The sequence below is a fragment of the Elgaria multicarinata genome, chromosome 8, assembly GCF_023053635.1.
Source record: "Elgaria multicarinata webbii isolate HBS135686 ecotype San Diego chromosome 8, rElgMul1.1.pri, whole genome shotgun sequence".
NCBI classification, from domain to species: domain Eukaryota; kingdom Metazoa; phylum Chordata; class Lepidosauria; order Squamata; family Anguidae; genus Elgaria; species Elgaria multicarinata.
The window spans coordinates 82750698-82764733 of NC_086178.1; the positions used below are offsets into that span (position 1 = coordinate 82750698).

Sequence of the window (14036 nt, forward strand, 5' to 3'; positions counted from 1 at the left end):
AATTTTACAAGCTACTGTTTATTTTGTTAAATATGTCTTTCACTGTGGCTTGTAGTCAATCTATGATTCAAACTATGACCATTCAAACACTACATGACAGCCCACAATGGGTTAATTTACCTGTAGGGACTGTTGCATTGTGCCAGGAATGTGCAGCCACCATTTTTATATAGATGCCCAGCTTACTGTGACTTGTTTGTCATGTGAATTGACATGGCAGGGGCTGTTTGATGGCTAGACAATCCTCAAATAACCCTAAAACAAGCCATGGGTTATTGAGGGTTGTCTAATCCTCAAACAACCCCTGCCACCTCTGTTCATATGACAAATCAAGGGAACCTGGGCATTCTTGGGCACCACACAAAATTGGCATCCATGAATGCCCAGCACAATGTGCCCACCCCTGTGAGTAAATTAACCTACAGTGGGTTATGTCATGCAAAATAATTGGAATTCAGAGAGGCTCTGAGAGGCTTCAGGATGGGAAACTAAGTGACAAATAAGCATGTTTTGCTTTAGTTTATATCATGAGTGGACAACACAAACATAAAACCCCAAATCAGTAGTGCTGTTGGGTAATCTTAGATTCTGGACTTAATAGTCTTATGGGGGGATCTCTCATTAGATAGTAATGAATTTACTTTACTTTAAAAATGTTTGTAAATCAGCCCTGCTCTGTTTATGGGCTTTTCTGCTCATTCTGCTGATGACACCACTGCCCTAAGTCCCATTTATTTTAATATAATTGTTACAAAGATGCATCTCTGAGATCGCTATGAAAAAGTACCAGAGCAACACATGTCATGTTGACCTTTGTACTTTTTGCAGCATTTCCCTCAATGTAATCTGTTTCCTCAGTTTGTGTGGACTTTTCTTAAGGCAACAGGAAAAAGCAGAACATGGAAAATGTGACTTTATCTCATTTGGCAGGGGAGATTCAGAACTTAATGTAGAAACTAAGAGCATCATTGCTTCCAAATCAACCCCTGCTTCACCTTGTGGATATATACATTTCAGGAAAGTATAAAATATTATACATACCCAGTGTTTTAATTGATATATTCCCCATTACATTAAAATAGGCAGGCATTAAACAGATCTGGTTTCAAGGAGGCAACTGAGTCCAGTGTGATATGCAAAAGGTTACCAGAGCAGACAGGGAAACAACAGCTGTGTCACACTTAAAGACAGACGTCTTCTGGACTCCCAAAGTCAAACCAGGGTTTGTTTTCTCATTGCTGATTTTCCTAGCAAGATCATCGTTCATTCAGATGATACATGCAAAGAGGAGGTCCTCCCTTAGAGCTAGCACAGTTTAATATTTGACCATGGACATGAATACCAGACCAAATGCAGTAGGATTTTATATGGAAGGAAACAAAGATAATGTATATGAAACAGTCCTTGGTGAGATTAAGTACTTGGAGCTGCCTCTAGGAATCACATTAGGGTAAGTAACATATTGCATAGAATGTACTTTATTCTGTTCTGGTGGTTTTGTCATAACACAGGGCTTTTACACCATTCCTTCTGACTTCAATGGAAGTAGTCCTGTTCCTAAAGCAACAGCTACAAATTGACATCCTGAAGTTGAAAACACAGGACTTTGATTTCAATTAAACTTAATTACTTCTGAGAAAAGCATTTAGGTTCAGGGTCTTAAGGTGCTGTTCTTCATAAACGACTGCTCAATATTTTTTTTAATCAGATGGAGTTATGTGTTCTGGAACCATTTTGGCTGTGGAGCACAGGTTTTGCTAATGATATACTGGAATTTGGTTTATTTGAATGAATATCTCTTAAAGGTTGACCCCTTTTGTTATGTTTGAGTAACAGTTGAGGGATGAGTTTCTTGTTTTTGTTTGTTTTGGAGGGGGTAATTGCTTTTCATATGCACACAGCAAATTAACATACTATATGTTAAAATACAGCAATTGGCAAATAAAATTAAAAAAGGAAAATCTCTCCATATTTTCATGGTCCTATTATATATTAGATTTCAAAGTATCATCTTCAAGTTTATTTTTAGTATCTGACAGGAGTATTTTAAAATAGCATGGTTACACTGAGTGTCAGTTTGCAAAGGAAGATACATAGTGAGATACATAAACTATGTATCTTCCTTTTGAAATAGCACATTTAATTTTTCCTGTAACATGTATATACACTTTACTCTATAAAACCATTATAGTATACTGTAAGTGGGGAAGCATTTTGATATCCATTTTTATTTCAGACCAAGTAGAATGTCGTTGCAGAATTAAGATGGGGTTGCAGATTCACTGGCTGCTTCTCCATTAGTTTCGAAAGCTTAGGAGCTCTTCAGCTTTTCCTCTCTACCAATATTTATCTGTTTCCTCCTGATTCTCATCTGGATAGAGACCCAAGTTGAACTGCAAGTTAGGGTAGGATGAGTCAGCTGGACCTAGCTTCCTGAGATATCTTCTCACAATAAATACATAAATAGGAAATCATATCTATATTTACACACACAGAGAGCAAGTTCATTCTCTGAGTATCATGAAGAGCTGGCCCTACCATTAGGCAAGGTGAGTCGGCTGCCTCAGACAGCTGATTTTAGATGTTGTGGAACTAACTTGATATTTAGTTTATTATTGTTCTGCCTTTAATGCCAGGCAATGAGAGAGGTACTTGTGAGATTTTTGCCTCAGGTGCCAAAATAACTTGGCTGGCTTGGGATACTACACTGAGGCGAGTGGTAGGGGCAACATGTGCTGCTCACCTCAGGCAGCAACAGGCCCTGTGAGGGTGGATTTTTATGTAGCCAAAATGGCACCATCCAAGAGGGGGGTATTAGTAGGCTTGGGGGATCCCCAAAGGTTTGCAGAAGTGCCAAAAGGGGGTGGCTAAGAAAAAGCAAACCTTAAGGTGGGGTGGGCAACCTGAAGATTGCATGGGGTGCCAGGTGGTGGGTTGGGAGTACAAATATACACACAGGCAGACTTGCTGGTGCAGATACATTTGCGCAAGCGCAGACATGCACTCAAAAGTGGGTGGGGCTCCCGCTCTCCTAAGTGGGGATGCAAATAGCTCAACGAGGACTGTGCATGCTCAGTGGGTATGGAATGCTGATTAACTGTTGAGGAGGGGGAGGAAAACTGTGGGAGGGGAAATGAAATGGAATACCCTGAAAAATGGTATGGCTGGCAGGCTGGCACCTGAGAAAAGAAAACTCTCTCCTGATTTTTTTTTGCAGTTCCCAGTTGTATTATATAATCTTTGTTAAGTTAAGGGGAGGAAACACTACAAAATGTATTTTGAAGTAAAGCATTTTTTTCCTAAATGGAAAGTGACAATCAAATATCTTTCTCTGTGCTCTTCTGAGATAAGAGTTGTTTTGGAAGGGAAGCAAAGGCCAATGTAGTGGAGTAATCAGAATGTTGAGCTTAGATAGGGAGACTAAAGTTAGCATTCCCAGCCAGCCACAAAATTTCCTGGACCAGTCAAACACTCTCAGCAGAAATGCATTGTTGTGATGGATAAGACAGAGAGGAGAGCATGTATGTCCCGTTGAGCTTTTTAGAGGAAGAGTGGGATAAAATAAATAATTAAAATAAATAATAAGTAATATAAACAGTTCTGAAATTGGGGTGTATTTTTTTTATAATGGGAGGAAAGACTATATAGCATCTCATTTGAGGTAGAAGTGCCTTCTAAAGGGAAGGGAAGATGATTTGATTTTCTTCTCAGGTAAATTGCATTCCTTAAAAAACAAGCAAACACATACATGCACAATAAAGCCAAACAAGGGAAACATATGGCCTACAGATTGCACCTTCACATCTGTCTTATGTGTGTATGGTTAGGGCAGCCACTCCAAGAGGGACATGGCACCTACCTAGGCCATAGCTAGATGGGGCAAAATCCTGGGGCGATCCCCAGGATCATCACTGTGCATCCACATGATGCACAGGGGATCCTGGGAGCAGGGAGGGATCTTGCCCTCCCCTTCGAGCCCGCCTTTTCCACGGTCTCGGGATGATCCCGAGACCGCAGAATGTGTGTGCGGGCATCGCTGTTTGTCCTGGTTTCTCACGAGGAGCTGGGACCCGCACACAGGTGCAGAGCTCCTCAGGGGGACAAAATCCTTCTCCACATTGAAGGGCAGCAGGGTAGTTTTGGGAGTGCAGGGCAGGCCACATAGCACACACAGCACTGTGGTCCTCCAACACCTCACTGCCCCTCCCCTGCACCTGATGCCTGAGATAACTACCTCACTCTGCCTAATGGCTGTCTTTGGGCATGTACCTTGTTTTTGAGCTCCTTGGAAGAAAGATGGGATACAAATATAAAGAAACAAACAGTAAAATTACTCCATGTCCTACAGCTGTAGACATGGTTTCCACCAAAAATTAAGCATTGTGGTTTTTGCTGAAACTGTATAAAATCATATAAAATCAGCCATCATTATAAATCGAAATAATAATAATAATAATAATTGTTACCTGCCTTTCCCTCTGGATTGAGGCGGGGTACAACACAAATAAAAACACCATAAAATACATACAACTAATTCAAACGTTTAAAACCAGTGCATCATTAAATGCAGCACACCATTTAAAAAGGGATCTTAAAGGCATGCTTAAGCAGACAGATGACACGCTTTAAAATGTACAATAGTTCTAATGAACTAATATGATACAATCAAATGCACTGCTTAAACGAAACTGCAAAGTATCTTAAGAATGCCAGTAAATATCAGTCATAGCCTAGTATATATGTATGTGTGTGGAATTCTTACCATTGTGTTGAAAAAAGGTCCTGAGGATGAGACTTTCATACTCTTAGGTTGCAATTTTATGCATGTTTTGACAGAAAAAAGTCCTACAACTCCTAGTATTCTCCAACTAATATGGCTGGCTGGGGACTGCTAGGAGTTGTAGGACTTTTTTCCTGTCTAAACATGAATAGGATTGTGCCCTTAGTGCTTAATTCGAGATAGCTCAAAGGAAATGTTTTCTCTGCTAATGATGGACACTGGAATGTATGAAGGCATTCTTAAAAAGAAAAAAGCCCTGTTGAGAGTATACAGCAGAGTAGCTTTCCATCCCTGTAATCCCCACACCATTGGGTTTAGAGGTAGAATTTCAGCTGCCATCCAACTTTGATCAGGTATTACTCTAGAAATGTGCAGACTGGTCCCGTGCATACCTAAACCTGTGGCTTCCCTGTTCCCATGGGCATAAGTGAGCAGACCTCTGTCCACTACAGGGCAGTAACCAATGTTAGTCTTACTTTGATAAGACTCATTGCAATGAATAGGACCTAACTGAAGTCTGCTTCATATCAATCGGTCTACTCTAAGTAGGACTAACATTGGATACTATCCATAGACACTGGCATGGGTGGGGAGAGTAGGGCCCAAAACAGACATGACTTTAAATGTGTGTATAGCAACTATGTTTTTCCCCCCTTTCATTTTTACTTCAGTGTGGGCGCAGGGCCTCGATGGAGGCCCGGGGGGGGGGGGATGAGGAGAATCTGAGCCCCTGTGCCTACTCTAGAGTAAAATGAAAAGACGACATAGCTGCTAAACACACATTTAAAGTAATGCTTCTTTTGGCCCATTATGTCCCATTAAACTCAGTAAGGCTTACTTCCAAGTAAGCATGCATCGAATCCGGCTGTGCAGGGATAAGGTGGGAGGCGGGGTTAGTGAGGAGTGAGGTATATAAAGCCTAACCCTAAATGGTATCTGAGGTATATAAAGCCTAGTCCTTTAATGGTACCTAAGCCGAGCTAGGTACCCTTAACCTCTTTGAAAATCTCATTGGGGGTTAAGGACGGGGTGGTGGTCACGCTTTAAATTATCCAAAGGATTGAGCTGCACGCTCCTCGGTGCCCATCACTCCCCCACCCTCTTCTCTGACGCCTTCCTTCTTCGCCCGCGGCAAGGAAGGGCTACTGCTACTTCCATTCTACTACTCGGATGCGCAAGTTGAGCCACCCCACCGCCAAGGGAAAGCCCTGCAGGAGGCGGGAGCTTCTGAAGGTCGGAGGCGCCTGCACTTCTCGCTGATTCGCTCGTTGCGGCTCCGCAGCGGCTCGCTCCGCCCCTTTGGCCCTCCCTCTCTTCCCTCCTTCGCTTTCTCTCTTTCCCTCCGCCGCCCGCTTCCCTCCCGTGCAAGATGGCGGAGAGCCTGCCAGAGCATGAGCGGATCTTGCAGGAGATTGAGAGCACGGAGACGGCCTGCGTCGGACCCACCTTGAGGTAAATGGGCGGGCGAGAAGCGGCTGCCCCGGTGCTAGGACAAGCGTTGCACATGGAGCGGGCCCCGCGTGCTCGCGCTTTCTCTGCAGGAGCGGGAGCAATGACAGCTCCTCCCAAGACGCGCACCGCACATAGACTGCGGGGAGACCAGCCTCTCGGGAGAGGCACCCCTTTCCATGCTCAGCTGGGGGGCTCCCGAAGCCTCCCGGGGAGCTCCTTGCCCTTCCTGCTGTCTTGGGCTGCTGCTGCTGGCCCTTCCTCAACCCCCCCTTCTTGTACCTGTTCCACTCTGACACTTCACCTCTGCCCCTCGCAGGTCCTTCTCATTAAAGAAAACGGGCTCCCCTCCTCCTCCTCCTCCTTTGACAGCTCACCTGGCCTCCGAAGGTAGGCAGACCTGGCTAATCAATAGTAGGAGAAGCCCAGTTCCTGTTTCTCTGAAACTGGGGAGAAAACACACGTCTCTGTGTTTGTACAAATTGCCTGTTTTGGAGACCAGGGAGCTGTCAAATAAAGAGGGAAACACCCACACATTTCGTTTTTTTAGAACATCCTTTAAATGTGTTTTGTCATCGGCTTTGTTGGGGTTTTTTTTTTATCATGTATGTTGCCCTGAGAGTTTCAGTTATAGGGTGACTCATAAATTGAATACACACACACACACAAACTATAGGCAGAGATTCTGCTGAGGACAGGTGAAATGCCAGCATGGAATAGGTACTGTACTCATTTGCCCTAACAAATAGCCCAATCTTTATTGAGGCTCTTCTTTACTATCAGACCACTTTTTGTAGTGATACTCTTCATTTTGTAGTGATACTCTTCATTTTCTTTTTAGGTCCCTCCTCCCATTTTTATTTTCTTTGACATTTATAAGGCTTAAATATAATACGCACTGGCTATCCCCTCCCCTTGTATGAAATAATTGTGCAATATATTGGGAAGGAGCATGGAGTTGGTTTTGTATAACCTGCTTGATGTGGAGGATTGTATTTCAGGACTTGTCAAAACTGGTGGGTGTGTCTGGATATTTATGTAGTTGCTGGACTTGTAAGTCAGCTTCTTTTGAAAATGGAGTGTTTGCCAATTTTATTTGGAAATGGGGCTGTTCGTTTTAAACATTAATTTCCTGATCCTAAAGATATACTTTTTAATGGTATCCTGTAAAAAGCAAGTTTGTTGTTATCATTTCTAATTACTTATTGCGACACTATCAAATGGACATGTCTCTGCAAAGCTATGGCTGACTGTTTGCTGGTTGGAATGACTTTAGGATAGTGCATAGCAGTGATTCTCTTCTCCCTCCATCCTGCCAATGGCACACCTTTTGTATCATGGAATAAGTTTGCATGATGATGCAATTACATTTTTCGGTGGTGGATGTTTCCTGACATTTTGATGCTCTCAAACCATTATGCCATCTACCTAGAGGTATATTGGTACTAATATTACATACATATGGAAGTAATTGTGCTCCGTACCCAGTGCTTGCTTGTTGAATAAAGTTCTTGTTCTGTAACTTCACAAAACCTACATTATTTATTTATTACTGCATTTATATCCTGCCTTTTTTCCTCCAAGGAATCCAAGGTGGCATACATAATCCTCCTCCTTTCCATTTTATCCTCACAAGAACAACCCTGTGAGGTAGGTTGGGCTGAGAGTCTGTGACTGGCCCAAAGTCACCCAGTGGGTTTCCATGGCCAAGTGGGGACTAGAACCCAGATCTCCCGACTCCCAGTCTAACACTTTAGCCGCTACACCACACTGGCTCAGGAAATATTTTTAAGGCTTTCCTTTTCATGGTAGGCAATGATGATTTTATGCACTGGTCCCTGAGCCCTTTCTCTCTTGCACTGGGATACTGAATCCAGTCACAATCCTAACCAGCCTGTCAAACTCCACTGGGGTTGTGGGGGTGCATTATGAAATGAATGCACCCATGCTGTAAACAAATTGATACTCACCTCAGGTATCTTTCATAATGATACCTGAGGTATCATTACAAAATTCTAATGTATTTTTCTTAGCAAGCATTTAAATAATAACTTTAAAAGCTGTGAGTTCAGTTCCCTGCTGTGCATTCCAGGCAGAGATTACAGTACGAAGTGCTGATGCAGGGGCAACAGCTATGCGAGGTTCATAAGAGTGGTGTTTTAAGATACCCATGTCTTTCAGTAGGCTTTGTGTAGGCAACGTTTCTGTTGGGTTGTGCAGAAGATGTGGGGAATGCAATGGCCATATGTTTTAATGCTTTTCTTAATCTCTTCTGTAAGAGCAAAATGGCCTGCATAGATACAGGTGTTTCATGTTGTGCGCACTAAGTATATCTGTCATAAGCAAATGCATCAGATGAAGACCCTTGATTGTTTTTGCTCTAACAGACTTGTATAACTTCCCCCACTGGACATGGTAACATACACTTAGTTAATATAAATGTAATGGCTATTTAAATTAATCTTAACTGTATTTTAACATCCTTTATAAACCCACTTAATACTTTACAATAGATATTAAAGATATGTTGTAAGATTGTATATTTGCTACTATAGTATGAATAAAAAGGTATTTAAATACTGAGGTAAAAAGGTGTAGTTGGGCTAAATATTTAGTGTGTTCAAGGTAATAATAGTCCAAACAGAATTTAGCAGATCAAGATATGTCACTTATGCATAAAGATCCTGTTTTCTTATACATTTAAGTCTTACTGCTTACCTGGGAGTAGGCCCTATTTAACTCAATGGGACTTATTTCTGAGTAGACATGAATACAATTGTACTGAAAGCATCTTGTAATAGGTTGTTGATAGCAAAAAATGAAACGCTAAAATGCACTGTAATCCTGTTGGTAATGGCATACTTAGCATAGAGTGACTTTGCAAAATAATAATAATACTTATACATTTTTAATGGTAGCACTAGGAAGATATTGAGCAAGAGATAACTACTTTCCACCCACACTTGCTCTTCAATCCTACATGTACCATAGGTTCAAAATTTTCATGTCTACAGCACTTGTTAAATTTATTATTTGCCAACTTTGTATGAGAAACAAGGCTGGTATGTAATACGATGCAAGCTATATCAGACTTAACCTTAACTTTCATGAGCTTGGCTAATGGTTAGATTCTTTGGAAAGCCAATTTCAGGGCCTCCCAGTTATTAGAAATAAACTGAAATTGTTGTCTCCTTTACTTCTTTGCTAGAATAGTTCTGCAAGTTGTTCTCTCTCTTATGTAGCCTTGTAAAGAAGCCCATAAAAGTTAATAGCCTGCTGTGGTCTAACACTAGATGGGCAGACAACTTCATGTCTCTGCTGGTTGTGGAGGAAGGATGGAGTGTCCATCTCTCTTCAACTGGCACACTCACTCACTTGCAGGAAATTCCTGGTTGCCTATGGCTACCAGGCTACTGCTTAAATACAAGGCTGCCCTTATTCCACAATCCAAAATCCTCTAAAGCTCAAGTTTTAAAATTAGAATGATAGAACTGTATATTTACTGTATGAATTAAAACCAATTTACAGTTCTTTAAGGCATATTCTACACTAGAGGTTTTTTTTTTTTAAAAAAAAAGTATAGTTGAAATTTGGGCCAAACTGAATCTAGGTTAGTGAAATAGGGAGCATGTAAACATGAATGTACAGATGTTAGTATGGGTTGATGTGTTTTCATGTTCAAAACAGTGAGTGCACTCTTGCAATATTCCTGTATGCAAATAATGTGGTGATGTCTCGCTTAATGTGCTGTAATTCTCAGTTTCACAATGTAAACTTCAAAGATGAACCTTTGTGTTTAAGGGAGAGAAATACAATGCTGTTGGTGAAGTTTGGGTGTTCACCGACTTTAAGAAGTGTGCTGCAGTCACTATCTTTGGCTCTAGCAAAGAAACAGTTGTCACGCACAGAAAAGTGGTGTGAGGGTTACGTGGACGGAAGGCTAGTCTGTACCAGGCTGATTTCTCAGGAAGACCGAGTGTTTATGACAGGCACTGGGGATGGCATTACTATTCTATCTTTTCTCCATAACATTCAGTAAACTGGGGTGGACCACCCTTTTTGTGTCGAGGGCCACATTCCCTCTTATTTAATCTGCTGGGGGCCGCATGCCAGTAGTGGGTAGGGTCAAAGACAGGAGTGAGTAGGTCTGCCACTTCTTCTCTTTCTTGCTATGCAGAGGGCTGCTAGGGAAGGAAGAGATTCTTCTTGCCTCAGATCTGAATTAATCACATGCAGAAGGCTTTTGAAATTAGGCCAATGGTTGCATGGCATACAGTCCTTGGACTGCAGGTTGCCCATCCCTCCAGTAAACCATTTACTACCAGGTTCAGTAGCTACTTTACTGAGCTCCCACTACAATGGAGTGAACTTTCTAAGTGTTCTCTGGCCAGTTTAGGCCTGCTTTCCTCAAAACCAGCTTAACACCTGCGAGAATCAACTGGTTGCAGTGCTCACACTTTCTTTTGAAGTTTATTTGGATGGACTAAGCTATGTTAAGCTCTGGAATCTCTTCAGATCTCAGCAGTGTAGTATCGCTTTTTTCAGTGAACTCAGGGAACCATCAAAAATAATAAAGAGTCTGGAATACACTGAGAAGAAAACTTGTGCAGTGGAAGAGTGCATAATTGGTATTCTCCTGCTTAAGGTTGCCTTAGGGAAAATATAACAAGTTGGTGTAGCTAGTAATAGAACTGGGAAAGAATCGTTTTATTTGGCAATCAGTATTCCGAGAAGTTTTTCTTGTTCCCTCCCTCCACCTTCTTGTTTAGATGGAATCTGCAATCCTATAAATTGGGATGGACAATCTTGGGGGCTCTGGGGCCAATTTCAGCCCCCGGGTCTGCACCCACCCCCATGTATGCAACTTCTGGCAAGCACTTCCTTCTCCCCCACCCCTGATCCCAGCAACTTAGAAAATGATCCCAGCAACTTGGATAATGATAACTGGGAAGTGTGTGAGGTTACAGCCTCTTCCTCCTTCCATTGTTCATGATGCAGCAATAATAATAATAATAACAACAACAATAACCCACCTCTCCATTCTGATCGAGGCAGGGAACAAATACAGTAAATATAAAATACATAAAACTGAATTAAAACATTCTAAGACATCTTAAAATGTCATTGGATAGGCCTGCTGGAAGAGATCAGTCTTTATAGCTTTTTTGAATGCAGATAGACTGTTAAGTTGATGAGTCTCCTCCAGCAGACCATTCCACAATTTGGGAGCAGCAGAAGAGAAGGTCCTCTGGGTAATACATGTCAGCCCAACTTTGACTGACTGAAGTAGATTCTTCCCAGAGGACCTGAGTGTGTGGGGCAGATTGTACAGGAGAAGGTGATAAAGCAAGTAACCTGGACCCAAACCATGTCAGGCTTTAAAGGTGATAACCAACACTTTATACTTTGCCCGGAAACTAATTGGCAGTCCCTTGGGTTAGGGGAACATTTTAATCTCCCCCACCCCAAATCCCAGCATCATGGATCACAAGCAGAATATTCCCCATATCCCTGTTTCCCCAACAGAATGAACTAATCCTGCAGGAAATGGGTAAGTAAGGAGGACTCTCCTTGCATGTCCATTTCCCAGCAGAATTGGTTTCCTGCCAGCCTGCCAAATAGCTACTTGCTGGGGCTGGCAGAACCCTGATTCTGCCACTTCATCAGGTGTTCGGGAAAGACTCTCCTCCTCATGCACCTCATGTAGCAGGTGGCAGCATATGCATGGGGGAAATTGAGGTGCCAGGGCCCTGAAAATAGGGTGCACAGGCAGCCTCCATGTGCCATGTTTTGTCCATCCCTGCTATACATACTTACATGAGAGTGACTACACACAGACTTATTTCAAGTAAATATTCATATTGTTGTGCAGCCTGTAAAAGATATAAAACAGAGAAGCCATCTTTTCTATTTATGTTCTTCAGGCAGGTTATTGGCAGAATGGAAACACTGGCTAGGAATAGAGATGTGAAGAAAAACTGGAAAAATGGGGATGGGGTTTCTGGTTCCCCGCCCCCGAGGGCCAAAACAAAAACTTTTTTTTTGTTTTTTCCCAAAAATTGAAAAAAATTGAACAGTTTTGGATTATGAAATACTTTCTTTTAGAATTTAAGCAAAGTATTTAAATATATTTTATCCAGCTTTTACTCCAAAATGATTTCTAAAAACTATGTAAACTTGTAAACTTCAGCTATGGAGTGGTATAAAAATGAAAATAATAAGTTTGAAATAATGAAACCTTTGTGGAAGGGGGATGTTTTTAATCCTCTCTGAGAGATACCCAGCATAGATATTTCTTACATTCCTTATTAAAATTATGATCTAAAGATAGACTTTTGTGCTCAGTTTCCCAACATGTGAATAGAGTCACCATGAATTCTTGACAGTTTTGGTTTTGTACTGTTGAGTCCTTTGCTCCTGATGCTGTCGTAGTTCTAATCTATTCAGACAATAATTACAAATTTACTAACTCAGTTTAGTTTTAAAAGTTTTAAAATATAATGATAATTTTATGAGCAAACTAAGTTATACATAAAATAACTTTAGGAACAGAAAGGCTGTTCCTAAAGCAGCCCTCTTCAACCTGGTGCCCTCCTGATGTTTTGGACTATAGTGCTCAGCATTTCTGGTCATTGGCCATGTTGCCTGAATCTGATGGGAGCTGAAATCCAAAATTTCTGGAGGGCACCAGGTTGGGGAACGTTGTCTTAAAACAACAAAGTGACTTTAGATCTGTAAAGACTGCTAAAAAAAAATTGGCTTATTTTTCAAAATTTCCATTTTTTCTAGGGGAGGGGGAATGAGAAAAAGCTGATTCCACCCCCCTCCCCGTGGCCTCAAAATTTCTGTTTGCTAGAAGCAAACATTTTAAATCTTCATTTGCCTAATACTGAAACACATTTACCTTTGAGCAGACTGCTGTAATAACCCAAGAACCAGGAAGTTCAGAATGGAGGGATAAGGAATTAATAATCTATTTTATGAGAAGGCCTAGCATATAGTTTGGGTGGTTGACTTGAAAAAGTATTAGGTTCTATCCTTCAATGATGATTGTGCAGACCAATATTATTATACAACCTTCTGATTTCTTTCCCCACCCTCCTAACCTTGTATATAATCAGAGTCAAGGCTGACTTTCACTTCATGTGAGTTCCATCACAGAGCTTTTTTACATTTTGCAAGGTCTCTAGGTTGTGGTAGAAACAATGTCATTTGTAAGAGATTTCAATTCCTGTTGGTTTACTGTAAAATAAAAGCTGCATGCTGTCACAGGCAAGTGAGTAAATGTGACATATCCTACACTCATACACTGCCGTGCTAGGAACTCTAGTGATGAAAGATGTTTCCAGATGAAGCTTTTATTGTACCATTGCCCTGCTTCATTCACTGAATTTGGGGTGGGTGTGGTGGTGGGAGCCCAGACATTGCCATCTTCCACTTGTAGTCCTCCTGTATTTTCCCACTGCTTCTTCCATCTGTTTTTCTTACTGCAGAAAATCTGTTAAGGAGCATTTCTATATGCTTGTGATTGGCCATTTAATGGAAGTTTGTGGTTCCTTTAGATGATGTCATCAACCTCCAGGATGTCTCTAGCGCTTTCTTTCTGTATCCTGCTTTTAAAAACACACAGAGATAATCAGCCATTTTTTTAAAGCGCAAAATTGGGCCCTTGTAAAATTGGTGCACTATAATTCCTTCATTAAATGGCTCTATTTCATTAAAGTGAATGGAGCATGCAGAGAGAGGAATATTCAGTTCAAACCATGTGGCCATCCGTGTAATGGTGCCGATCATAATCCCAGAAAGA

At 41.5% G+C, this 14036-nt stretch overlaps 1 protein-coding gene across 7 annotated transcripts in view; it reads left to right on the plus strand.

Moving 5' to 3' along the window:
* The first annotated feature begins 1141 nt into the window (after positions 1 to 1141).
* Positions 1142 to 14036, plus strand: part of EXOC6 (exocyst complex component 6) — a 111953-nt gene continuing 99058 nt past the window's right edge. For 3 of the 7 annotated variants that reach the window (XM_063132868.1, XM_063132870.1, XM_063132869.1), the window contains exon 1: positions 1230 to 1450. In XM_063132868.1, coding sequence (XP_062988938.1) covers positions 1329 to 1450 — 122 coding nt within the window. In that variant the 5' untranslated portion in view covers positions 1230 to 1328. The other 4 variants (XM_063132874.1, XM_063132875.1, XM_063132871.1 and 1 more) reach the window with 2 other exon arrangements.